This window comes from Aotus nancymaae, unplaced genomic scaffold (genome assembly GCF_030222135.1).
Source record: "Aotus nancymaae isolate 86718 unplaced genomic scaffold, 86718_ANA_hifiasm-v0.15.2.pri h1tg000002l, whole genome shotgun sequence".
Classification (NCBI taxonomy): Eukaryota; Metazoa; Chordata; class Mammalia; order Primates; family Aotidae; genus Aotus; species Aotus nancymaae.
Window position 1 is genome coordinate 58,411,899 of NW_026988413.1, and position 26,718 is coordinate 58,438,616.

The window sequence follows — 26,718 nt, forward strand, 5'->3', positions numbered from 1 at the left end:
TCATTCCCAGTTCCTGACAACCACTATTCTACCTTTCTAAAAATTTATCCTACTGGTTTGACTAAAAATATTTTATTACAGGTTGTTTTTTTGATGATGTGAGGTTGACTTTTTATCTTATAGAACCTATATATCATTTTCTGTTTCTTAAATGTTGCTTATTCTGTTCCTTAAATATAAATAATAATATTCTTATTACTCTCTTTTTGCACTTCTGTCCCTGATTCTTTTGATTTTGTCATAATCTATGATTTTCCTCTTTAAAATGTTCTTAGACTTAAAATAAGGAGGAGAACCATGCCTTGAGAGATGACAATTGTACTTAGATTCCATATTCTACACATGGCTTTTGTGGTAGTTTTCCATCCAGTTGCCCCTGTTCTCTTTAATAAAGTTCTGTCACGACTGTTAAAAGGCCTAAAACTTTTTAACGTTTGCAAGCTGGAGTCTTACAGGCTAAAATTTCCTCCTGAAGGAATCTTTTTCTATTTTTGTATCATTTTAAAGTAATAGACATATATCATTCTCTCATATCAAACACTACCCCATCTGTTAGGTAAAAGCTTCAGACATCTGTTTTATATAAAATCACTAGTCTTTCAGCAAATTGTGTATTCAGAAAAGCTATACAGTAGAAAAGGAGGTAGAGTGTAGTTTCCATTTAGGAACAGTTTGCTCTTAGCAAGTAACTAGCTATTAGTCATTATTTCAGAATGACTTCATGGGAGGGAAGTCAGTGAAGTGTGTATAATCAGGTTTTTAAATATTATTCCCAAATTATCTTTTGATTGTTGATTACCAAATTTTAATATTAAAGACAGTTTTATTGAGATATAATTCACAAAAAATTATTTAAAGTATATATATTTCCATAATTTTTAAGTATATGCATAATGTTGTACAGCCATTACCATAATCAATTTTGGAATATTTGTATTACGACCAAAAAGTTTCATGACCTTAGGTAGTCACTTTTCATTTCCCCCAAAACCACACCCTTACTCAACTACTGGTCTACTTTCTGTCTCTCTAGATTTGACATTTATGGACATTTCATATAAATGGAATTGTATAATATGATCTTTGGCTTCTTTCACTGAACATAATAATGTTCATAAGGTTCCTCTGTTTTGTCACATATATCAGTACTTTGTTCTTTTTATAGCTGAACAATTCCTTTGTACAGATAGGCTACATTTTGTTTACCTCTTCATCAGTTGATGGACAGTTGTCTTGTTTCCACCATTTTGCTATTATGAATAATGCTCCTATAAACAGTCGTGTACAACTTTTTGCATGTGAGTATATTTCGTTATTCTGGTGTATGTATGTAGGATTGAGTGTTTAACTTTTTAAATAAATGCCAGAGTGTTTTCCAAAGTGGCTGTACCATTTACATTCTTATCAGCAGTGTATGAAGATTCCATAATTCTTCCACATTTCACCAATTCCTGTATTGTTTAACTTTTCTATTATGGCCATCTTAGTGAGTGTGAGGTAGTACCTTTATTGTGGTTTTGATTTGCATTTCCCTGTGAATAATGTTTTTGAACATCTTTTCATGTTTATTAACCTCTATTAACTCTGAAAACTTAAGTGTATGAAATCCCTAATGAAAGCCATATTAGTCTGTTCTTGCGCTGCTATCAAGAAGTCCCTGAGACTGGGTAGTTTATAAAGAAAAGACGTTTAACTGGCTCACAGATCTGCAGGCTGTACAAGAAGCACGGCTGAGGAGGCCTCAGGAAACTTTCAGTTGTGGTAGAATGTGAAGGGGAAGCAGGCACATCCTACATGACTGGAGCAGGAGGAAGAGAGAATGGAGGAGGTGCTATACGCTTGTAAGCACCCACATCTCAGATAACTCACTCACTGTCACCAGAACAGCACCAAAGGGGAAATCTATCTCCATGATACAGTCACCTTCCATCAGCTCCCCTTCTGACATTAGGGATTACAATTTGTCATGGGATTTGGGTGGGGACACAGACCCAAACCATATCAGAAGCTCTAACCTGGCAGTTAGATCCATTAGTGAGGATGGATCAAAGGGACATACCGTATTTCATTAATTCTAAGATAAGCATTTTTCACATTTGACGTCACTAAAATCAGTGCATTTTATGCTAAATATATTTTACCTTTAGTAAAGACAGTTTGGAAGAAGAAAATTCAGTTGACAGTTAAGAGATTTATTACTTCTTGTTCTGTAGTTCTAGAGCAACTGATTCAACTAGAAACTAAAGTATATTATTAAATTAGTACCAAATAGTTTCTTCTCTTACAATTCATCAGATTAAAGTTACAGTGTGAAATCTCTTTACCTACCTAAGCCTTTTCTGATTAGTATCTACTTGCCAACTTATAGACATTGATAAATTTGATGTATTATTTATCCTCATTAAAAAATAATTCCCTATTTCCTTGTGAAAATTTATTAATTAAAAATTTATTAATTTATTAATCCCAGCTCTACTTCACACACATTGACACACAGAGACCTGAAGTTTAGTTCTTCTTTATAAACTTTAGGTCTCTGTGTGTCAATCAATGTGCATGAAGTAGAGCAGGGATTTAGTGAAAGCTACACCATTTATCATTGTTAGACTCCTGCTTGTCTGGCAAAGACAGCTGACGAAGAAAAATATTGAAGGTTTGTCTTGTATTGATCTCCACTGAACTTTGACCCTTCCAGAAACTGGCTATGGCCAGAATGTATGAACTCAATGTCATCTTTTATTATTGATGCTTATTTTAATTTACATCTTGATGTGAAATGGCATCTGGTGAAACTATATGCTTCTTACAGTATTATTGAAAACTAGGGTGCAGGGGGCAACAATTCTATTGACAGATGATGTAGTTTTATAGATTCTGGCATCAGATTATTAGGTTGTATCTTTTCCGGAACCAGATTTGCTTCTGTATAACTTCTGTTTTTGATCTTAAATTTCAGTCTCTTGATTACATAGTATAACTTCTCTTAAATATGAGGGCTCTTCAGTTATTTATCAGACATCTTATTTCCACTAGTCTTTTTTCCTTCTAAGCATTCCTTCCTCCCTCCGCTTTTCTTCAAATGAAATAGATTGTACACACCACATTTCTGTATATAATCCTATTTGTGTGTCCCTCTGGAAAAATGTCTTTAAAAATGGTATTTGAAAAGCTAGTGGTCCAGTGAAAAGTATACTAGGGCTGTAGTTCGTGTACTTTTAGGATTATATGAACTGGTACACATTTTATTTGTATCAGCTTTTCTGTAATCTTTTACTGTCATATTCTTGTAATCTGATCGAGCTTTCTAGAACTAGGACCCACCTCGTATTTAACTTTGACTAGATTGCCTAACATTGTCCTGGCTATGTGGATTAAATAGATAATTTTGAAAGATTTCTATGGCTAGAAAATAGTTGGAGGTTTGTAAAAAGAAGTGAGGCTGAAAGGCCTTTGGATCCAGTCCTAGAAATGCCTGGAATGCCATGCTAAGAAGTTTGCATTTAAGAGTTGTTACAGATTTAAACATTTTAGAAAAATAGTTCTGTAAGGAGTATGCAATTTTGGAGATAAAGGTAGTTAAGTTTTGAATATGTAAATATGCAGAGGGAAGTTTCCTCTGTCTGATGGGATCAGATTTTGTCTGTCAAACCAACCTGTCTAAGGGGAACCTCTAAAAAAATAATTGCAACAATACCTTGAGTATTTATTTTAGTCAAAAACATACACTTTTATTCAGGAATCTTTTGATGTAGAGTCATGACCTTTTTTTTCCTTGAAGTATTGTTCAGTTATCTCTTTCACATAACCAAAATGGACCCTTTATTTCCAGTTTCTATTTCTTTCAAGTGAGAATTTAAAGATACTTGCAAAGCAACTTCAATGAAGAATCCTTCCAGATTGTAAAATTATTTTTCTTCCCGACTTAACAATTGTCACACCTTTACCTGTTCAGCAGCATTTTTTAGCAGCTTGCCTTACTTATTTTCTTTCCATGACATCTAGTTTTCAGGAGGAAAACCAAAACAAAATTTTTAAATGTTTTATCTTGCATGTTTATTTGCATAATGTTAAAAGTTTTTTAAAACGTAAAGATGAAACAGAGGTTAGAGGAAAGGAAGGAATAGGTTTATGGAGTGTGACAGAGACTGCCAGTTATTCCCCAATATCCAGTGTCTTTCAGTATCTGTTTTCTGGGCACATGGCCACAGTTAGTGACTATATTTCCCAGACTTACTTGAAGGAAAATGAGGCCAGAAGACAAACTTCTGGCTATGGGGATGTGAGTGGAAGTGACATCATGTTGGGTACCATTTTTGGGTTGTGCCCTTAAGGTGAAAGCGCATTTCCTCCACTTCCCCTACTTGTTTTCTACCTCCTGCTGACTGCAGGGTTCACATACAGGTGGGCTCATGGACATGTATCTTACATCTGAGATGGAAGCCATGTCATGCAGATGGCAGTGCTAAAGTATAATATGTCTTTTATATATTGTCTAAATATGCTTTTAAACTGTGCTTAAAAACCTGTTGCTTATGTTTTAGTAAGATTACAGTAATTGTTTTGGACTGTAGCTTAGATGTCAAGTAAAAAAAAATTATTTTACCTTATCCTGTACACAGCCTACCTCCTGCTGAGCCCCTACATTCTGATAAGTACGGAAAAACTACAAATGTCCCAGAATTGCAAAATGCTTGAGCCTTAGTCCTGTCTGATAACTTAGAGTCCATTTATGTAGTGTTCAGATAAAAATGTTTCGTCACTCGCCATGCTCCACTCCTGCTCTGCTCCCTAATTGGTGTGGGGGACAGCAGGTGGGTGGGAAGGGAGGGAAGAGTGGCTTAAACTCATTGAAGCAGGAACTGTCTGATCCCATAGATATGATGTTCTCTGCCTCCCTGGTCTCATAGGTGATGGCTTCCACCTAGGTATTCCTGGCATCACAATTGAAATCTCTGGTGCAGTAACTCATGGCTTCCTTAAAGCTTGCTTGCTTAAAGCTTACCTGCTTGAGCTCCCTCTAAGGGCAGTCCTCAGTCTTTCATTAAGTCTTAGTTGTCTCTCTTACTGCTGTATTGGTCCATGTAGCATCCCAGTGTCTATCAACTCAGTTACCACACTCTCTGAAAATTGGAGGTGCCTTGGTTGTGAAAAGTCAACCCCAGAGGCTCTCCTGCCCAAATGTGGTATGGTCATTTTTAGGGCCCATGTTGACTTGGGAGAAAGTGTGGGGAAGGAATTGAGGTAGGGGTTATCAAGAAACTTTTGAGTGTTAGAAGTAATTTGCTTTGACTAGGATGTGAGATTTATGTATATGAGTGATGAGATGAGAAGATGGGTAGATGTAAAGGAAATTAAAGAAGATGATTTTATTCATCTTTAACCATAGAGATACCATTTTTTTCCTAAACAAATTGCAGAATTTTGATTTAGTGTAAAAATATGGAAATTACAGAAATATTCAAGAAGTAAAATCACATTACTTCAATATAAACACTTTTTTTCTCTCAGAGATCATTGTTCTGAGTTTTAATTTTTTTTATTTTTAAAAAAATACTTCTTCAGTATATTTCTTCTCATGTACTTGTCTTGTATGAATAAACATATGTATTTATATATAGCTCTAAAATACACTATATATACTTATTTCCCTCTATGAAATTGTTTTTGTATCTTTTGCTGTTTTGTTTTTCAGAATATTGGTATTCTTCTTGTCAATTAGTGTTCATTATGTATTAAAGAAAACTATAGTTTGATACTCATTAATTATGATTTTTTTTTCCTGTTCTGTAGTTGCCCTTTCCATTTTATTTATGATGTTACTTTTTTTTTCCAGTAGGTTTTGGGGCTTTTTATTTCATGTATTAGGTCTACATGTTTATATATTTGTTTGTATGTTCAAATCTAGCTTGCTTTTAAAAAATTTTTCAGTGTAAATTTTTCAATCTCTTGCATCAAATAAACTAAACCTGACCATGGCTTTAAAAAGGCAGATGTTTATTTCTCCCATGTCACAAGTCTAAAGTTAAATAGTCCTGAGGCACTCTAACCATGTGGTCATTCAGGGATCCAAGTACTAGTAGTCAGTCATTGATTCTTCACTACTGTGCACCTGTAATAAAAGAAAAAGCTAAAGAAGCAAAAAGTATTATTTTCATTAAACCTTGAGCCATAAAAATACACCTCTTTAATATTCCATGTGACCAAATGGGAAATGCATTTACAGTACTTCTGTATACCAGAGCATGATGGTTGGTTATTGTGAGGGAAAGCAGTTGTATGAGTGTTTGAGTTGTGAACTGAACTAGTTCTTTTCTTGGAAAACCATTTTTAATTGATAGACAAACTACAGTTAGTCCAACTTGGGATTTGGCAGAGTTAGCCATTCACTTCAAGGAAAATAGCTGTGACAGTGTTTGTTGTCAGTAATAAAATTTGAACTTTCAAGCCAAATAAAATTTTAAAAATAAAAATATTTAAAAACTTATTCCTGCTACTGGTATCTTGATGTCTTCACAAGACTGAAATCCTTTTCTGATGAGATTATGGGTAATTCTGAAAAGGAAATTTAAAAATATATATGTGTATATTTATGTGTGTGTATATATATGTACAAAAATAATGAAATGTGTCCTGCAAAACTTGGTGAACTGATTTCTAAGTCAAATATGGGCAAAAGATTCATCCAAGTACAAGACAGACTGATGGAGCTAATGTACAGGCATACCTTGTTTTGTTGCTCTTCACTTGATACTACTTTGTAGATACTGCCTTTTTTAATTAACTAATTTTTTTTTTTAACAAATTGAAGGTTTGTGGCAACCCTGCATCCAGCAAGTCTGTCAACACCATTTTTCTAATACATGTGGTCATTTGTATCTCTGTGTCACATTTTAGTAGTTCTCACAATATCTCAAATGTCACACGTCTCTCAGTTTAAGTCAAAAGCTAGAAATGATTAAGCTTAGTGAGGAATGTGTGTCCAAAGATGAGATAGGCTGAGTGCTAGTCCTCTCACACCGAACATTTAGCCAAGTTGTAAAGGAAAAGTTCTTGGAGGAAATTAAAAGTGCTATGAACACATGAATGATAAAGTGAAACAGCCTTATTGCTGTTACGGAGAAAGTTTTAGTGGTCTGGATAGAAGATCAAACTAGGCACAATATTCCCTTAAGCCAAAGCCTAAGCCAGAGCAAGGCCCTAATTCTTCAGTTCTGTGAAGGTTGAGAGAAGTGAAGAAGCTGCAGAAGAAAAGTTGGAAGCTATTATAGCAGAGGTTGCTTCACGAGGTTGAAGGAAAGAAGCCATCTCTGTAAGATAAAAGTGCAAGGTAAAGCAGCAAGTGCTGACGTAGAAGCTGTAGCAGGTTATCTGGAAGATAGAGCTAAGATCGTTGATGAAGATGACTACACTGAACAACAGATTTTCAATGTAGGCAAAACAGCCTACTGTTTGAAGAAAATCCCATCTAAGACATTCACAGCTAGAGAAAAGTCTCTAGCCTTTCTCTCAGAAAAGATACTGAAAAGTCAGTGTCTGGCTGCAGAGCTACAAAGGACAGGCTTATTCTCCTGTTAGGGGCTAATGCAGCTGGTGACTGTTGAAGTCAGTGCTCATTTAGCATTCTAAATATCGTAGGGCCCTTAAGAATTATAATAAATCTTGGCTAGGCACAGTGACTCATGCCTGTGTTGCCAGAAATTTGGGAGGCTGAGGCAGGCAGATCACCTGAGATCAGGAGTTTGAGACCAGCCTGGCCAACGTGGTGAAACACCATCCCTACTAAAAATACAAAAATTAGCCTGGTGTGGTGGCACACACCAGTAATCCCAGCTACTCAGGAGGCTGAGGCAGGAGAATTGCTTGAACCCAGGAGGTCGAGGCTGCAGTGAGCTGAGATCACACCACTGCACTCCAGCCTGGGTGACAAAGGGAGGCTCTGTCTCAAAAAAAAAAAAATACTAAGTCTACTATGTCTGTGCTGTTAATAGAGAACAAAAGCATGGATGACAGCACATCTTTTTAGAGCATGGTTTTCTTAGTATCTTAAGCCCAGTGTTGAGACCTTACTGCTCAGATATAAAGATTCTTTTCAATATATTACTGCTCATTTACAATGCACCACATTATCTAAGAGCACTGGTGGAGATGTACAGGAAATTGTTGTTGTTGTTGCTGTTTTTAGGGACAAGGTCTTGCTCTGTTACCAGGACAGAGTGCTGTGGCATGGTCATAGTTTACCTCAGCTTTGAACTCCTGAGCTCAGGTGATTCTTCCTCCTCAGCCTCCCGAGTAGCTACGACTACAAATGCCTGGCCGGTATTTTTTATTGTTATTTTTTTGTAGAGATGGATGTCTTGTTATATTAGCCTAGGTTGGTCTTGAACTCATGGCCTCAAACTATTCTCCTGCCTTGGCTTCCCGAGGGGATTATAGGTGTGTGCCACTGTGCCCAGCCTAATGTTTTTATCCCTTCTAACACAGAATTTGTTCTGCAGCTTATGATCAAGAAGTAATTTCAACTTTCATGTATTATTATGTAAGAAACACATTTTGTGAGACTATAACTGCCATTAGGTGGTGGTGATTCCTTTAATAGATCTTTAATTGAAAACCTTATGAACAGGATTAATCATTCAAATGTTTTCATGCCATGAAAAACATTTGTGATTCATGGGAAGAGACCAGAATATTAATGTTAACGGGCATTTGAAAGAATGGTCAGTCTCATGGATGACTGAGAGGGTTAGGACTTTGGTAGAGGAAGGAGCTACAGTTGTGGTGGAAATAACAAAAGAACTAGAATTAGAAGTGGAGCCTGAAGATGTGAACGATTTGCTGCAATCTTATGATAAAGCTTTAAGTAAGGAGAATTGCTTCTCATGGATGAACAAAGAAAATGGTTTCTTGAGATGGAGTCTATTCCTGGTGAAGATGCTATGAACATTGTTGAAATGACATCAAAGGATTTAGAATCTTACATAAACTTAGTTGATAAAGGAGTGGCAGGGCTTTAGAGGTTTGGATCCAGTTTTGAAAGAAGGTCAGCTGCTGTGGGTAAAATGTTATTCAAAGAGCATCACATGCTGCAGAAAATCTTTCTTGAAATGCAGCAGACTTCATTACATTATTTTAAGAAATTGCCATAGCCACCTCAACTTTCATCAACACTAGCTTGATCAGTTGGCAGCCATCATCATGGAGGCAGGACCCTTCTACAGCAGAAGGTCGTGACTCACTGAAGGTTCAGTGATCGTTAACATGTTTTAGCAATAAAGTATTTTTTATTAAGGTATGTACACTTTTTAGACATCATGCTATTGCACAGTTAATATAGACTATGGTAGAGTGTGAACCTAATTTTTATATGTACTGGGAAACCAAAAAATTCATGTGAATTGCTTTATTGTAATATTCTCTTTAATGCAGTGGTTTTGAATAGAACCTGTAATATCTCTGAGGTATGCCCGTACAAAAATAGGAAAACTTCATAGAAATGGTTTCAGATTCTACACTGTAATCAAACTTAAGAATTTACTCCTTCTCAAATTACAGCATAGAATAAGACTATCCATAATTATATTTAAATGCTGTTGAATGCTCTTCCCTTTTCTAAGTAAATTATGTGAAAATTGATTTTCTTTATAGATTTCAAGTGAAGTGTAATATATTACAATATATTAAATGCAAAAGTTGATATGAGAATCCAGCTGCCTTTTATTGTGCTATTTGCAGAAATGCAGAACAGTGCTACTTGTCTTACTATTTTGGGGAGGGATGGGAAAATAGAATTATTTCATTTAAATTGTGTATCTGTTTTTAATAACTAGCAACTTAATGACTATGTATGATCATTAATCAAGAAAAAAGGAGGTGACCTTTATCTTCTTTTTCTTCCTTATTTGCTCTCAATCTTTAGCATGCATCAGAATCACTTGGAGGGATTGTTAAAACACAGGTTACTGGACCACTCACCTCCAGAGTTTCTGATTCAGTAAATGCTGGATGGGGCCTGAGATGTCTATGTCTAACAAAATTCCCAGGTGATACAAATACTGCTATCATAGCTTCAGAACCACTGTTCTACTTACTACTTTGGTTCATTAGGCAAACTTGTTTTACCTGCCATTTGGGAAGGAAAACACAATACTAGAATTTTAAATAGACATGTAGTTCAGGTAAAAAGATGCTGGAAGTGTAGTGTCCTTAGTTGCCAGAAATTTGAGAATTAATTAAAAAATAAGCAGAACACTTTGTCAGGAATTATTCAGTGTCTAAGACTTTTCTCTACATACAAGCTAACAATTTACCATACCACCATTTCATAGATGCTGTGAAAAGACATGAAATTCCTGGTTTAGAGACAAAAAAATAACTTTAATACAGCATTATACCAGAGAATCAGCTTTGATGGTGATTTACCAAGCCCCAGTCCATAAGGGCAACATGAACAGTGCCAGGTGATAGGTGCACAAGCAGTAGGTTGTATTACAGTAGAGGAACCCTGGCCTTAGAGATTGCAGTTTTTAAAAAATAAGTCACTCTGTCTGACCTTTGTCCCAAAGGATGCAATACCTTTATTATACTGGACAGTAAACCTATGTTCTGCTGCAGAGGGATACATTATCTGTATCTTGTTGTCTCTACAAATATTTTTGAAAAGATAGGAATAGGTCCTCCATAACTCTGTTCACAAATGTTCACATATGTGAGAGAGGCTCATGGAGAATTGTAGCTTGGCATAGGAAATGTTGAAAAAGTTTGTATATGTTAATTATTTACCAGTCCTTAATAGAAAACAGCTTAGCAAAAACATGAGAGCAATTAGACTTGAGCTTTAGACAAAGTAGTGTATGATTTCCCGATGAAGAAAAATACCCTCCTCTTGTCTGGTTCTAAATTATTTTCATAAATGTGTATGTATAATTGTCATAGGAAGTAAAATTTCTTACCCTTATAGGTCTTACATGAACTGTAAAACATTCTTATGAAGTGTTGTGTGTGTGTAAAGTTTAAATGTGAAATTAGTATGAGAAATAATGGAATGTTAGCCACAATAAATTGCACTTGCAATATGTTTCTTTTGATTTAACATACCTCTTTTGCAATGGGATGTATAATGACAAATTTTCCCACATCTTTTTCTACCTAAAATTCTCTAACTTCCTTTTGTGCAACATGCAATGTTTGTTTATTTGCACTTGGTGCAAATGCATCATTAACCTCCTTTGTTTTTCACTCATTAGCTCAAGATAATTAAAGTATTACTAGTTGGCACAGGGATAGTCCAAACTCTTTGGGTTGATGTGACAGAAAGCAACCTAATACCTGGCTCTTATAGCTGGGAAATCAAGGTTGATTTGTCTGCAGTTATGACTAGAGCGATATATTTCCTACTTTGCCTAGGTCAGTCCAGTTGAGCTTGTGTCTAATTTAACTCTCAAAAGTTCCTACTTGGAAGATAAATTGTATGTTCTCCCTGACTGTGGCTTCATTTAGTGGTTGAAACAGTACTGTAAGCCTTCTCATGTCCTGGTCTTCATTCAGTGCTGCTCCCCTATGCTTTTTCCCCATCCTTTAATGGCATCCTCCATTATGTGATCATGAGAAATGGCTTTTGTGGGCCAGATTTCACATCATCTTTTCAGTGCTGTGATCTTTCTTGATAGCTTTACATAAAAGGAAAGGGAAAGAATCTGGCTGATTCCTTTGTGGGAGGGAAAAAAAAATCACTACATCTTAAGTGATTGTTTTATAAGTTTTTATATATATTTTACATGTATATATCTTATATTAATTTGTAAAATATTTTGATTGTTTGTTGGTATAAGATCTATAAGCATAGGGAATTTTATTCCTAATGACACCACTCTCATGGGCCAGAAACACATGACCCTTCTTCTTTGGTCAATTGGGTGATTGACAGTCAAACCAGATAGAGTAATGGATGGAAAGGTCCCTCCAGCACAGTATTTGACATTTGCTTAAGTGTCTTAGGGACTTATAAACACAAACTCAAATACAGACCTTGAAACTCTGTGACTCCCTTCAAACATATGGTGTGATCAGAGTGACTAATTTAGAGTTTATTTTATCACTATACAAATAAAAACACTATATTAAAAATTTTTTGCAGAAAACTTATAGACACCTGAAAATATGCCTGTAAGCCTCCGGTCCTCCACACTTGCTCATTAAGTGGGTGTGTAGATTCAAATTTTAGAAACATTTTGTCTCAGTTCAGTTAGCCGAATGATCTGTTTGACGGGGATCTCAGAAAAGAGCCTTCGGTGTTGCACACAATTCTTTCTTTTGTCCTGCCTTTCTAGGGTAGCTTTGTGCATTCATTCATTTTTTTTAACCACATAAATGTATTATTTCATGATTCTGCAGCTAAATTTCAAAATCAAGGTGTCAGCAGGGCTGGCTCCTTCTTTGATATATAAAAATCACAGATATTTACAGTATGCAAGGTGATGTTTTAGTATATGGGTACATAAATAATAAGGCTAATTAACATATCATCACCTTACATACATACCATTTTCTGTGGTAAAAACATTTAAGATCTACTCTGTTAGCAATTTTCAAGTATACAATATGTTGTTATTAACTGTTGTCACCATGATGTGCAGAGGATCTCTGCAATTTATTCATCCTAACTAAAACTTTGTATCCTTTGACCTCATCTCCCTTCCTCCCCTTCAATTCTCCCAACTAATCCCCCTGGTAATCACAGTTCTATGCTGTTTCTATGAGTTTGACTTTTTTAGATTCTACATGTACTGTATAAGTGAGATTCTGTGGTGTTTGTCCAGGTTTACCCATGCTATCACAAATGACAGGATTTCTTTTTTAAGGGTGAATAGTATTTCATTGTGTATATATACACATTTTCTTTATTCATCCCTTGACAATTTAGATTGATTTAATAAGTTGGCTATTGTGAATAATGCTGCTGTGAACATACCTCGTCAATACACTGATTTCATTTCCATTATGTACATATATTCTTACTCATAATAGTATGATGCCTATCTCAGCAGTGTATGGCTCAGTGTATAGTTTTATATGGAGTTAAGATTGGGGAAAGTGGGTCATTTTGAAGCTCTAGATTTCGGGTCTGATTTCATTTCCTTTATGTACATATATTCTTACTCATAATAGTATGATGCCTATCTCAGAAGTGTATGGCTCAGTGTATAGTTTTATATGGAGTTAAGATTGGGGAAAGTGGGTCATTTTGAAGCTCTAGATTTTGGGTTTTAATGTTTACAGTCATAATTAAATTATTCCTTTATCCTAGAATGTCAGATATTTCCCATATATATGTAAATATTTATTTAAATATAAGTTCAGAGCTTCTTAGAATGAAATAGAAAAGATTTTTAGATAATTGCTCCTGTTGGGGAATGATAATTAAAAACAAAATCTTTTCCCAACCCAGAAATCCTCTTTACAAAATAGCAGAGAAATAAAATACTTTCATTATTAAATAAGCATTAAACCAGATTGTGATGTACATCTGCTAAGAGATTGTAAAGACAAAAGAAGACCCTTACCCCTTTATACATTGAAGCCTGTTCAACCCATTACATGATAAACAGTAAGTTCTCAAGTAAGAGGACTTCAAAGCACCTTTGTCACGCACAGCTTACCATACCTTTACTATGGTAATTGAAATAACCATCATGTTAGCTAATTGGCCTTATTCATAGGAGAAAATGAAACTTCTATCTTTAGAACAATAGGTAGTTTTGCATCTTGGAGCAAGGTGCCCAAGGAAGTCTAGTTCCTACCCTGCCATAGAAACTGGGAGATAGGGATGCTATCTCTCTTGATATTTACATTTCAAAGAGATGGCTCCGAGGTCCTTGAGAAAGACATTCCTGAGTTATAAAGCTGGCAAAAGGCCTATTTAGTTTTCAAAAGAATATATTATATACATTTCAAAGAGAGAAGTATTTCCAATTACAATTTTCTAAAGTAAATGCTCTAAGAAAAAGGGAGGGAAATGTTTTTCCTTTCAACAGGGAGAATTGAACGTTTTATTTTTAATTTATATTTGCCCTTGCACCCACTTTATCTGCTTCTGTCTTACATATAAGGACCTTGATCTTGTTAATCTTACAGTAGCATTATAATAAACAGAATGGATTTTAAATGCATTTGTAATTTAGTTTTATTTCATTTGTAACTAAATTATAGTTTAGTTTTATTCAATGTTAACATTTTAAATTGTTAAATTCGACAGAAATATTAGGATTTCATAAAAGGAGAGTAGTGGTATGAGGACTGCAGCATCAGATAACTTGGCTAAATCCCCATGTTGTAGTTAAACAGCCTGTGATGTTGGGCACCCTCCATCCTTGAAGCCAGGAAATAAATAATATAAATGTGACCGTAAGCAGAAAGTTGACCAAATGATTTTTTTCTTTGAAAGAAAAAAAAAAAAGATGCTTGTTTCTGAGGTCAGAAGTGTGTTTTGTTTGTTTTGTTTTAAATATTGCCAGCAGATAAAACTAAAAGTTCCTGTGCTACCCCCAGCCAAATCAGAGGCGGACATTGTTTGACTGTCATATTGATAGCAGTGATTACATAACTTTGTTTAGGGAATTAGAATCTAACAAAGGGTTACCTTAGATCGATTGGTTTTTCGTTTTTTGCTCTTCCTCCCACCTTTTTCTTATTCGGACTTGATGCATTTTCCTTTTCTGGATCCTGCCGGTAGGCTGCTGTATGTTTGAGACCCCAAACTACTGGTGAGTTCTCTCCCTGGTGTTACTGTGGTGGTGCTCCATTGCCCTCAGCACAGTCTTATTTGCTGGGCTCCATATTTGCTCTCAGAGATGCAGTTTTTCGTTAGCCACTTCCTCCTTAAAGGAGACCAGCAGGCGGAGGGCGGAGTGGGGAGGACTCCTCTGTGTCCCTGTTACCAGTGGTGAATCCAGTGTATCTGCAGCGACCTCATTTCTTGCCTCCTCAGAAGAAAGAATTTGGCCAAGGGGCATAAGGTAGAAGGAGGGACTGAACAACTTTTAGAGCAGTAATGAAAGTTTATTAAAAAGCTTTAGAGCAGGAACAAAAGGAAGGAATGTACACCTGGAAGAGGTCCAAGGAGGTGACTTGAAAGGCTCGTGTGCAGTCTGACCTTTTGACTTGGGGTTTTATACATTGGTGCACTTTTGGGGACTTGTGTCCCTTCTCCCCCGATTCTTCTTTTGGGTTGGGCTGTTCATGCACAGTGGCCTCCTAGTGCTTGGGACAGGAGCCTGGGCAGTGTGTTTACTGGTGGTTTACACATGCATGCTTGTAGCCAAGGTGAGGTAGCAGGGCATCGCGAAGACACTCCCAGTTTCTACAATCTCTTGTGCCCAGGTCCTTGACCTCTCTTACTCCAGGAATGGGGAAGGGGCCCCGGAGGCGTGCTGAGCTTACCATTCGAATAAATACCGTGGACCCAAAGAGTTTAGCAGAGAAACGATTTATTAGGCAGAGAGTGAGAGAGGAGAGAGAGCTCCCATGATGCCGTGGGAAGGAATCCAAGGGAGGAATCCGTATAGGTTAAGGAGCAGTGGGGGGCGGGGCGGGGGCGGCCCTTGGAGTTATTAACCTTGGAGTTATTCCCGCCCCATTCATGTTCTCGTCCAATGAGAGGAGTTTTTTCAGACTTTCGCTGGAGTGATTGATCTTTGACTTTGATACTGGATTGGCTACAGAGCCTCCTCCTCCCAGAAAGCTTTTTAAACAAAGGAGCACTCCTGGATTTTCCACCTAGCCCGCACGCAGGAAAGTCACAGAGAACTCTAGGATGGAGGCGTGGCACTGGAAGCTCCTGCCTTTGAAACCACGCCCCTTGTGGACTCAGGAAGATAAGGTTTTTTCCTTAACACAGCCCTTCATGCTCACTTGAGACGCTCTTCCCTTACCAGTCTAGCATTCCTAGAGGAAGGTCATATACCAGTTAAACTCCACCATTTTGACTCTCAATATGCATGCTTGAGCTCACTCACTCTTATCCTGAGATCTTATTGAGAAGCTGCTGATGACCAGTTGCAGGTTTTTTCTGTCTGTAGGGAGACTGCCTCTCCCTTATACTGGCTGTGACCAATTACTATTTTAGAGAGACAGTTAACCACCTGACCATCACCTAATGGTCGCCTGACATGCCTGGTCGGGAGGAGCCCCCTCCTGCCCTGCTCATGCCTGACTGGCTACCTACCGTAACATCACAACTTTGGCTTTATAGCCACTGGCCAACCATAACCATTGCACGCACATTCTCAGCCTTCTGAGTCACATTCTCTCCTCTAAACTCTCATTCACTCCACAGTGATTAGCTTATTGACAGTTCCTTTGTGGGCCACTTAGTCACCTTGACCAGTGAGGACTTGTGACTGCAAGTGGTCACGCACTTTGATCTTTCTTGACTGACACATGTTACAGATTTCTGTTTCTTCTTGAAGTTGCTCTTGGTAGATGGGAGCACTTTTCATCCCACCCTGGATTTAAGTGAAAAGTAACAGCAACTTAACTGAGTACTGCTGGAAAAAATTTACCCCCCAACCCCATTTTTTCCTTTACAATATTGCTTCCTGCTTAAGACATCTTCACAAGGTTAACAAGAATTATGGGCAGAAATATAGTTATAATTAAGCATTAATCAGGCTGTACTTTGACCCACTTCCTTGTAACTGAACATCACATAACACTGGATATTATTTGCATCCCCATTGTTCCTGTAGATAGTATTTCTGGCCTTAGATTGGATCTCTGATGTTAGAATCATGAGGCTTTTTTGTAAGAGTTATTTAAGTAGATCCTGAATTTCAGGTTAACAGCTGAGGCCACCCAGTTTAGAGACCCTCACAGAAGAACCAAATCAGCCTGAGAATTTCTTGATCTCCTTGTCCTATGACTTTACCCTGCATTTGTTGACCGGTCAATGTTCTGTACACTTCAGTCTACTCCAAAACCCTTAAAAACTGTAGCCCCAAACTCCTCAGGCAGATGGATTTGAGGTTTCCTGCATCTCTGTTCAGTGGCCCTACTATGATTAGACCTCTTTATCTGCTGCAGCCCAGGGTCTCAGCATATTGCCTTGGCATGCACATCAGGCAATGATGTGCAGCATTACACTACCAGCCTCTCAGAAGTAACTGTGCTGCCTGAGATTTGTAGAGAACAGCTATTTACTCTTTCCTGTATACTGTATGGAGAAAATACCAGTGTTCAGAATGTTGAAACCCTAACCACGTGGCATTTGTAATTTTCCTGTTAGGAGACTCTGTATGAAAGTGAGAGTTGAAAACTAATTATGTAAATTGCTAAGCTTTGAAAGGTTTTTGCAAAATTTCTGCCTGCAGATATCTATTCCACAAAGAGTATTTTGTGACTAGTAAAGAAAGTACAAATCCTGTTAATAAGACTGCCATACCCACTCTTTAATGTTAAAGAGATTTCAGGATTTTTTGAACCACAGACCATTGACTGGATGTGCAGTGCAAAGTAAGCCAAGTGTCCCATGTCACCATTTATTTGAAGTGATAAAAAAGTGAATTAGAATGTAGAGATAATGTCTAACATCAGGAAAATTTGTTTTTTCTTGTTAAGGTCTAAACATTCTCGTTTGTACATATTAACTGGAAACATTCTTTACTATTTCTGATTTTCTTTCTTTTGTGGATCTCAAAACTCACGAGCTTACATCACTTGAACCTTTCTCTGGGCATTTGAGTTGTTTCACTAATGGAATGGACCATAGGTGGCTATTCATCAAAGCTCACTATACCTGTGGAATCACCACCCCCATGTATGAATCCTGAGACCTAGAGTGTCCCATCATCACAGCATGGCAGCTACTGATTCAACTTGCAGTACTGTAGAAACCCAGAGTGGTTTCTTAAAGACAACCCTGTGGGAAACTGCCTAGGTTGTATTACTTGGGTGGACCGCCCCTGGATTAGAGAAATGCGTGAGCCAGAATGCCTGCGATTTTGCTTTTCATGGAACCAAGCACACTGTTGTTGATTAATAAATAATGGGTTGTTTATCTTGGAATTGTTTTTATTGGCAGATACCCTGAAAGATTCAAAGGCTGTCTGTAAATGAAGAATGCCTTTATTGTTTATTCACTGCCTGCTTTTCTATTCAGTGTGAGGGTATTTTGGGAAAATTTCTTGAATATCAAACCACAAGTAAAATTTAGGAAGTTTTACCCTAAGATTTTCAAATAGGCCATTTAATTATGACCTCTTTTCAGATGCCTCTGATGATTTGTGTGTGTGTGTTTGTGTGTGTGTGTGTATCTGTGTGTCTGTCTGTCTGAAGAGGGAAAGAGGGAAAGGGAAAGATGAAACCCAGAATTTGACCATCAGTTGTATCAGTCAGAAATAGCTTAAATAAATTCAAGTACAATTCTGGTTGGTTGATTTTGTGTATAGCACAAACTAGCTTCTGAGAATTCAAATACAAACACGTGCAAAGTGAGAGGCAGCAGGAGTCCCATGAAGAGTGGATAAGGAGACGTTGACAAAGGAGATAAGTTTGATGGTTGATAGAGAATCACCAGGGTGGCAAGACCAGAGCAAATTACATTTTGACAGGGGAAACAGTGTTTGAAGATGTGTAGCATGAGTAGCAATGGGTGTTTCTGGAACTGTAAGTTGTTCTGTAATGCCAAACATAAAACTCTGTAGGAATGGCCCAGGGCAAATGGGAATATGGAGCCTAAAATGAAATGAAAATCCCGGCCCCTGTCTCTCAAACAGTCACAAATTCCTCCAGGATATTGTAGTATTGGCCAAAGAGTATGTGAAGCCAAATGATAGACTTGTCATGTCTTCCATGTCTTGTGTCTTGTGCTCCATGTTCTCAATATCCAGCAATCAAGGGAGGGAAGCCTGACAAATACCTGAACCACTTTGGTATAAAGATAGCAGCCGTTAAGTAGAAAGGGTATTTAAGAATGCCCTGATTTTATAAGTGGTCATTTCCTTAGTAGTATTTTCATGTTAGGATAGCATAGCACTAGGAACTCAAATCATGAGGAGACCCTGCATATATAGAGAGTGAAGAAGAGTTTTGAGAATGGCTCCTGGCCTTATGACTTACACGACAATGAAGATGAAAAAACACTTTTTATTTTTTTGTCCAGCACAACATTGAATCCTCAGTGCTAGCAAATCACGTTGGTTCTGTATTAGGCTTTTAATAATGGTGATTGAACACATATTGCATGAGACATAGCTATTTGAACATCTGATATTTTGAAATAGTTTTTCATGTGGCTTCCTGGTGCCACTGCTGCCTGTTTCACAAGAGCCAAAGGTTAAAATTAAGATAATTGGTTAGGCAGTTAAAACATCTTCCAGTGGGGACTAGATTCTTAAATAAAACAAATTTATACAGGTTTAACTTAGAGAAGACTGAATTTTTTTAATGCTTTAGAGAACACATACAACAACAGTAGAAGCATGTTTTTTTCCGTTGAGTTTATTGACTTGAGTAAGTATATGAAATAATAGGTAGAGCACTTATTTCCCAGAACTTTTCTATGTGTTTGGAGACCAGTGAAGCTCATTTTATTTGTTTTAAAATAAATTTTATTTTGTATATTTAAAGTATACAACATGATATTACAAAATACATATCAACGTGGTTACTATGGTGAGACAAATGAACATAAACATCATTTTATAGGGTTACCTGTTTGTCACCTGTGGCCAGAGCAGCTGTCATCTACTCTTTTAGCAAAAATCCTGAGTATATACAGTATTACTAACTACAATATGAGATAATAATATCTCATGTTGTATGTTAGATCTTGATACTTACCCTACATATTTACTGCCTTATATCTCATTTTTAGTATAAAAAATCAGCTCTAAAAGATAGACACACACAGACTGGGTGTGTGTATGTTGAGAGTTGAATATACTTAAGTGGTTATGATGAAGTAGAAATCTTTTATGTTTTATTTTTTTAGGTGCTGGTGAATCTGGTAAAAGTACAATTGTGAAGCAGATGAAGTAAGTAGACTTAAACATTAAATTTGCTGTTTATGTTTAAGTGTACCCGTCTACCAAAGGAAGTAAATGTTCTTTTTTTTTTTCCTTTTGTGTCAATAGAATTATCCATGAAGCTGGTTATTCAGAAGAGGAGTGTAAACAATACAAAGCCGTGGTCTACAGTAACACCATCCAGTCAATTATTGCTATCATTAGGGCCATGGGGAGGTTGAAGATAGACTTTGGTGACTCAGCCCGGGCGGTAAGTTATTAAATTTGTTGAAGCAGACCTGATGAGTAAACAGAATAACTTGTATGCTAATACCGTACTACGTAACATAGTCTTGTCAACTATCAGGACCATTTTATAAAAGGAATCAAAAGGATAGAAGTGAGTGAAATCAGGAGCATTAGAAGTGAGTGAAATAAAACTATAGAGGATTGTGTAATCTCTCCTTTATGCTTTCCTTATCCATTAGATAATTTGGACAACTGAATATAATCACCACAGTGTTTTCTACGTAGCATGCTGTGTTGGGTACTCCTGGATTCCCATAACAATTTTTGGTACTGAGTGAACTGCTTACACTGGCCCTCTTCAAAATCTGTTTCTGTAATTTGGAATATTCAAGTGATCTAGTTATTTGTATTCATGCCTAGAATGAAAAGCAATTTAATCTCAAATAATGAAAACAAAATAAAAGTTTGCTTATCTTTGGAATAGGAAAATATCGGCTATTAAAAACCATGTATCAAAATTGAGACCTAAAAGAGATTTTTGGAGACAATCTAGTTCTAACTCTTTATTTTGCCAAGAAAGAAACTAGCACCCAGGAAATTACATGATACAGAGATTGCCATACAGCTCGTGGTAACCAAGGCACTATGCCTATGCCTCCTCATTTGGCCTAATAACTTGTTTCAGTTGGATTGGAAGCAGCCCAGATCCAATCCATAAGGCACTTTCTTTTGCCTTTTTTCTCTTATCTTCTGTTTGATTGCTTAATTTATTTATTTCTAGTAGATATATTATTTTTACTAGTATCTATTTTTATAGTTTCTTTGTATTTCTGTGTGTTCAGTATACATACTCTCTCTCTACTAATACTATGATGATTTTGTGTATAGAGACTATAGATTTTTCTTTTATTCTTAATATCTGCTAGATTTTATTTTTTAAACATGCAGGTTCAATTCATGATTAGTAGGGAAGAAAAATGAATGAAAGCAACATTAGGGAATACATATTAGAAAAATATGTAAAAATAAGTCTAGTTTTTAAAATGTTACTTTAAAAATTCTCTTAGCCATATTAATTTCTGTTTTTTAAACTTTTTTAAAAAGCTTAGTGTTAATTAAATTTTTCAAGTAGATTTCAATATCATTTTAAATAATTTATACATTGATCATTTATTCATTCAGCAGACTTTGAACTCAAAAAGCATTTGTTGAATGAATAAATGATAAATGCATAAATTACAGAGTGATTTTTAAGCAACATATATTCTTGAGATGATCAAATCTTATTTCAGAAGAAATATTTTTAAAGAACGTAATAAATTATTATTGAAAATAATGTTGAAATCTACTTAGAAATGCTAATCATGCTAAGCCTTTTTAATCTTTGTTTAAAAGACTATACAGTAGGGAACCACTCTTAAATTAAGCAAAAAGAATTCTTGAAAATTGTATCTTACACCAATTCTGATTATGGTAATTTAAATCTTTTACCAAATTCACAAATACAGCATTCTGCATATGGATCTTTTATGTGCTTATAAAAGAAAAAAGTGTTGTAGCCTCCATTTTAGATAATCATGAAGGGTCAATACAAACAACTTTTCATGAGTTCTTTTTATTTTCAAGTTTTTCTTTCAAGGAATGTTTTCATTTTCTCTTTCTTTTTTTAAACATAACTTGGGCATAGATTCAAGACTGGAAATAACTACTTTCAAGCTCTTTTTTTTTTTTTCCTTTAAACCACCGTTTTGATGCTTTGGAATCTTTGGACCTGCTTTACTCATGTTTGTTTCACTATTGCTAGTTTGACCTACCCTTTTTAGACCCTTTCTAGCGATACTTCAGTAACTGTCTTCTTCCTACCTTCAGATTATTACTTCTGTTTGCTTTAGCCATCATCATTAACTCATTCACACAAATGCCTCATGTCCTCCCATTGCTTCTCATTGGTCTACTCCATGTTTTGTGTTGCCTGTCTTTACATAAGCTTTCAAAACTACTGGGCTTTTGCAGTTGTACTGAGGAATACAAAGATGAATTAAACATGTCCTGGTCATGAAGAAGGGACTTTGGAACTGAGTGTTGAAACATGAATAAGGGTTTTCTAGGCAAAAACAGAAAAAGCATTCTAGGAATAAGAAACAGTATGTTATTATTATTTTATTTATTTATTTTTTGAGACAGAATGTCAGTCTCTAGCCCAGGCTGGAGTACAGTGGTACAATCTCAGCCCACTGCAACCTCTGCTTTCCGAGTTTAAGCAATTCTCATCCCTCAGCCTCCCAAGTAGCTGGAACCATGGACGTGTGCTACCACACCTGGCTAATTTTTGTATTTTTAGTAGAGATGAGGTTTTACTGTGTTGGCCATGCTGGTCTCGAGCTCCTGGCCTCAAGTGATCATCCCGCCTTGGCCTCCCAAAGTACTGGGATTACAGTTGTCAGCCACTGTGCCCAGCCACAAACAGTACATTCAAAAGAAGTCTGAATGTATTTCTGTTTCTGGAAATCTAACCTGAGTTGAAGGATAACCGGATACTGAATAAGTACCACAGGTTTGCTTTCCAAAGAAAAGCAACATGAATTACCTGTCTCCTAACCATTCAGCAGTGTCTGTTGTACCATAGTCTCACCAACTTAGATGTTATCAACATTTCAGTTTTTAACATCTGATAAATGAGAAGAATTATCTTTTTCTAGTTTTTCTTTCTGATTTTTATTTTTATTTTTTTATTTTTTTATTTTTTGAGACGGAGTTTCGCTCTTGTTACCCAGGCTGGAGTGCAATGGCGCGATCTCGGCTCACCGCAACCTCCGTCTCCTGGGTTCAAGCAATTCTCCTGCCTCAGCCTCCCGAGTAGCTGAGACTACAGGCGTGTGCCACCATGCCCAGCTAATTTTTGTATTTTTTAGTAGAGACAGGGTTTCACCTTGTTGACCAGGATGGTCTCGATCTCTTGACCTCGTGATCCACCTGCCTCAGCCTCCCAAAGTGCTGGGATTGTAGGCGTGAGCCACCGCGCCCGGCCCTTTCTTTCTGATTTTTAATGAATTTGAGAATTATTTTAAAACATTTTGTTCATTTGTATTTCTTCTGTGAACTCTTAGTTTTTACTCATTTCTGTTCAATTTTCACATTGATTCTCTTTAAGTATTAAGAATATTAACCCTTCTTTGCCTCTTGCAAACACTTTGCCTAGCATATTTCTTTTAATTTTTGAAATAGTATTCATTATAGAACTGTTAAGATTTTTTACGGTCGATTCTGACTTCTGTATTGTGTGTCTTATTAGAATGGCATTCTTCACCTTATAATTTTTTTAATTTCTCTTATTTTTTTAGAATGTTTGTAGTTTTATTCTTTAAAACCACTCTCTTTATCTCTTAACATACCTTTAAATGTTATTTGTGTTTGTTGCTAGGTAGGATCTAAGTATATTTCACAATACGATTGTCTTTTGCCTAACAGTCATTTATTCAATATTAAATAATCAGTCTATTTCTCAGCAACTTGAAATTGCTACCCTTATTATTAAATTGGTTATGTTTATGGACTCCAGTTTTTATTTCTATTGATGTATTCTTTTTCCCCACATCTGTCACTTACTAAGCTATTTAACCTCCCTAAGCTTGTTTCCTTGTAATACAAGGGAAATAATGGTAACATCTATGTTGTAGGGCTTTGAAGAATAATGACATTATGAATATTAAGCACTTACCACATGCCTTGGTCGTAATACATGCTCAGTAAATGTCTGTTGCTGCTATTGTTGTCTTTTGCTTTTTTTGTTTGTTTTTTGAGATAGAGTTTTGGTCTTGTTGCCCAGGCTGGAGTGCAGTGGCATGATCTTGGCTTACTGCAACCTCTGCCTCCTGGTTCAAGCGATTCTCCTGCCTCAGGCTCCCTAGTAGCTGGGATTACAGGTACGCACCACCGTGCCTGGCTGATTTTTCATATTTTTAATAGAGATGGGGTTTCACCATGTTGGCCAGGCTGGTCTCGAATTCTGGAATCTCAGGTAATCCACCTGCCTTGACCTCCCAAATTACTGGGATTATAGGCGTGAGCCACTGCACCCAGCCTTGTTGTTTTTATAATTATTACACTACTGTTATTCTTGTGAAAATGACATTATTTTAATTTCTATGGATTAATTGGCAACTGATAGAGTAAACGCACCCCATTTCATTCTGTTGTTCTTTTACCAGATATCAAGGCCATCATGATTTCTCTCCCAGATGAACTTGAGAGGCAATTTAATTCTCCCACAACCCTGTTGAAACACAACAAACCAAAACAGCTTGTTGATTTGGTTGGGATTACATCTTAGTATTTAGGTTGATTTGGGAAGAATTGAGTAAGAAGATGTAAAATCTTAAGAAGTGGTGACTAATTTCCTGTGGTTTGCTTCATACTTGACAGTTACCAGATTTGCAAACCAGATTACACACTAGTTATTTAAAATGAGAAGAAACAAAATTGTTTTCAAGGCTGGCATAAGGCAGTCACATTTTATGCCTAATATCATTTCAGAATGTTCACAGAATGAGGATAGTCTATCTGTGAATGATAATATATTGATAATTTAGGTGATTATGTTTCTAATTAAGTAAAATTTTAGATGTTTTACATAGGGCCCTATTAGCCTGTTCAGGCACTGGTCACATAGAGGAGTGCTGCTCAAAATGTGATCCATGGACTTGTGCCCGTCCACAAGCGTGTGCACAAAATGGATATACAATGTAAGCATTGAGTTTATAGCAATTGACAGACTAATTTATATGTTAACTTGGGTAGTTTTAAAAATACAAATTTATATTTTGTATGTCATTTAATTTTATTTTTCTACTAGTATTATGAAATAGATTGGAAACAAATGAAAATGAAATAAAGCATGACACTGGTTGTTCATCACAGTTTGAGAAGCACTTATTTAGAATACTTAAGGCTATGAGAGGTAGGAAACCTTATCTTAAATTGACTTAAATAACTTTCTCCCCCTAAGCCTCATTATATGCTCCTGCATAATGGCCACTTTTCTGTTCCAACAACTTTGTTATTTACTTTCATTGGTTAGTTTGTCCATGTCTGTCTGCCAGAATTGCTAGATTGTGTTTTAGAAAGGTTGTATCAGTTAACCTTCCTTGCAGCAATTTTTGGAATGCCTTTTCTTAGCACTCTGGGCAGCCAAAATTTAGGAGTCTTGTATTTAAAAAATCTTTGCTAATTTGTTGTTAGTAAATGGCGTATTGGTTTAATTTGAATTTTCCATTTTTAATTTAGTTGAACAGTTTTCCATGTCTATTGATTATATTTTTATTTCTCTACATGGCTTTTGCACTTTATTCATTCACTTGGAATCTTGTGTTTTGATGATCTGTTTGCTTTTTATATGTACATACGTACTGACCCTTTGTCCACTAATAAAAATGTTTAGTAAGTCCCATTTTACTTAACTGCCATTAATGTTAATACTATATTTAAAAATAATTTAAATCTTCCTGACACTTCTTCCATTGTGTTTAAATGTAGAGCATCCTCTCTCAACAAAAGATTTACCAAATATTGACTCTCTTTTTTAAAGCAAGAGGAATTTCAAGGGAGTGAATTTTAATATTTGTGTGTTTGTTTTTGAATCTGTCCGAAGCATGTTTTGTTATATTTATGGAGTAAGGATGTACATTATTTTATTTCTCTTCAGTTGGCTATTTAATTATCACCAGTGTTACTGGATTAATTGTATCTTGTCTGACTGATTTATCTTACCACATTTATCATGTAATGAGTTCAGATTTGGGATCTTTTTTCCCTATAGATCTGCCTTCATAGTAAACTGTTCTACATATTGTAGGCTTTTAATACCTGGTAATATCATCCCTGTGCTCCCAGACTTTTTCAAAATGCTCCTAGTTACTTTTACTTGCTTTTTCCACATGAATGTTTGAATCATTTATAGTAGTAGTCTGGTTTATGTTTGAAAACTAAGATGAAGAAACTTCTGGTTTTGTTTTGATTCTGAGAAATACTGATAAATATGTGGCAAATCATATTAGCTACCATTTGAAATAAATGTGTGCTTCTAGCACAGTATATATCTACTCTCATTTCACTTATCTCACATTCCTTATCGCTTTTGACAAGTTCTGTCAATACAAAGAACACTTAAATGCAGTATTTCTCCATTTTACCAATTAAAAAAAAAGTCTATACATGTATAAGATAAGTATGTATATGTTTATCGATAATTTCCCTTCTTGACTTAATGAAACTCATACTTCATACTAAGTTCACTGCAATTAGTCAAAAATTTAAATCTCTGCATTTTAGTTAAAATTAACTTTTTATTTTAGGCTTTTTCCCCCTTTTAATAATTCTTATGGGGAAAAAAGAAAAATGACTTCCTATTTCATTGCCTTAAGTCATTCTTACTTTGATTACATTTGTGCTTTTAGAAAAAAAATGTATTTTACAT

General features: G+C 36.0%; 1 protein-coding gene across 1 annotated transcript in view; it reads left to right on the forward strand.

The window, feature by feature from the left end:
* Window positions 1-26,718, forward strand: part of GNAI1 (G protein subunit alpha i1) — an 84,229-nt gene that overhangs the window by 33,411 nt on the left and 24,100 nt on the right. Inside the window, exons 2-3 of the mRNA XM_012466549.3 lie at window positions 19,985-20,027; window positions 20,127-20,268. Of these exons, the coding sequence (XP_012321972.1) occupies window positions 19,985-20,027; window positions 20,127-20,268 (185 nt within the window). The remainder of the gene's footprint in view (window positions 1-19,984; window positions 20,028-20,126; window positions 20,269-26,718) is intronic.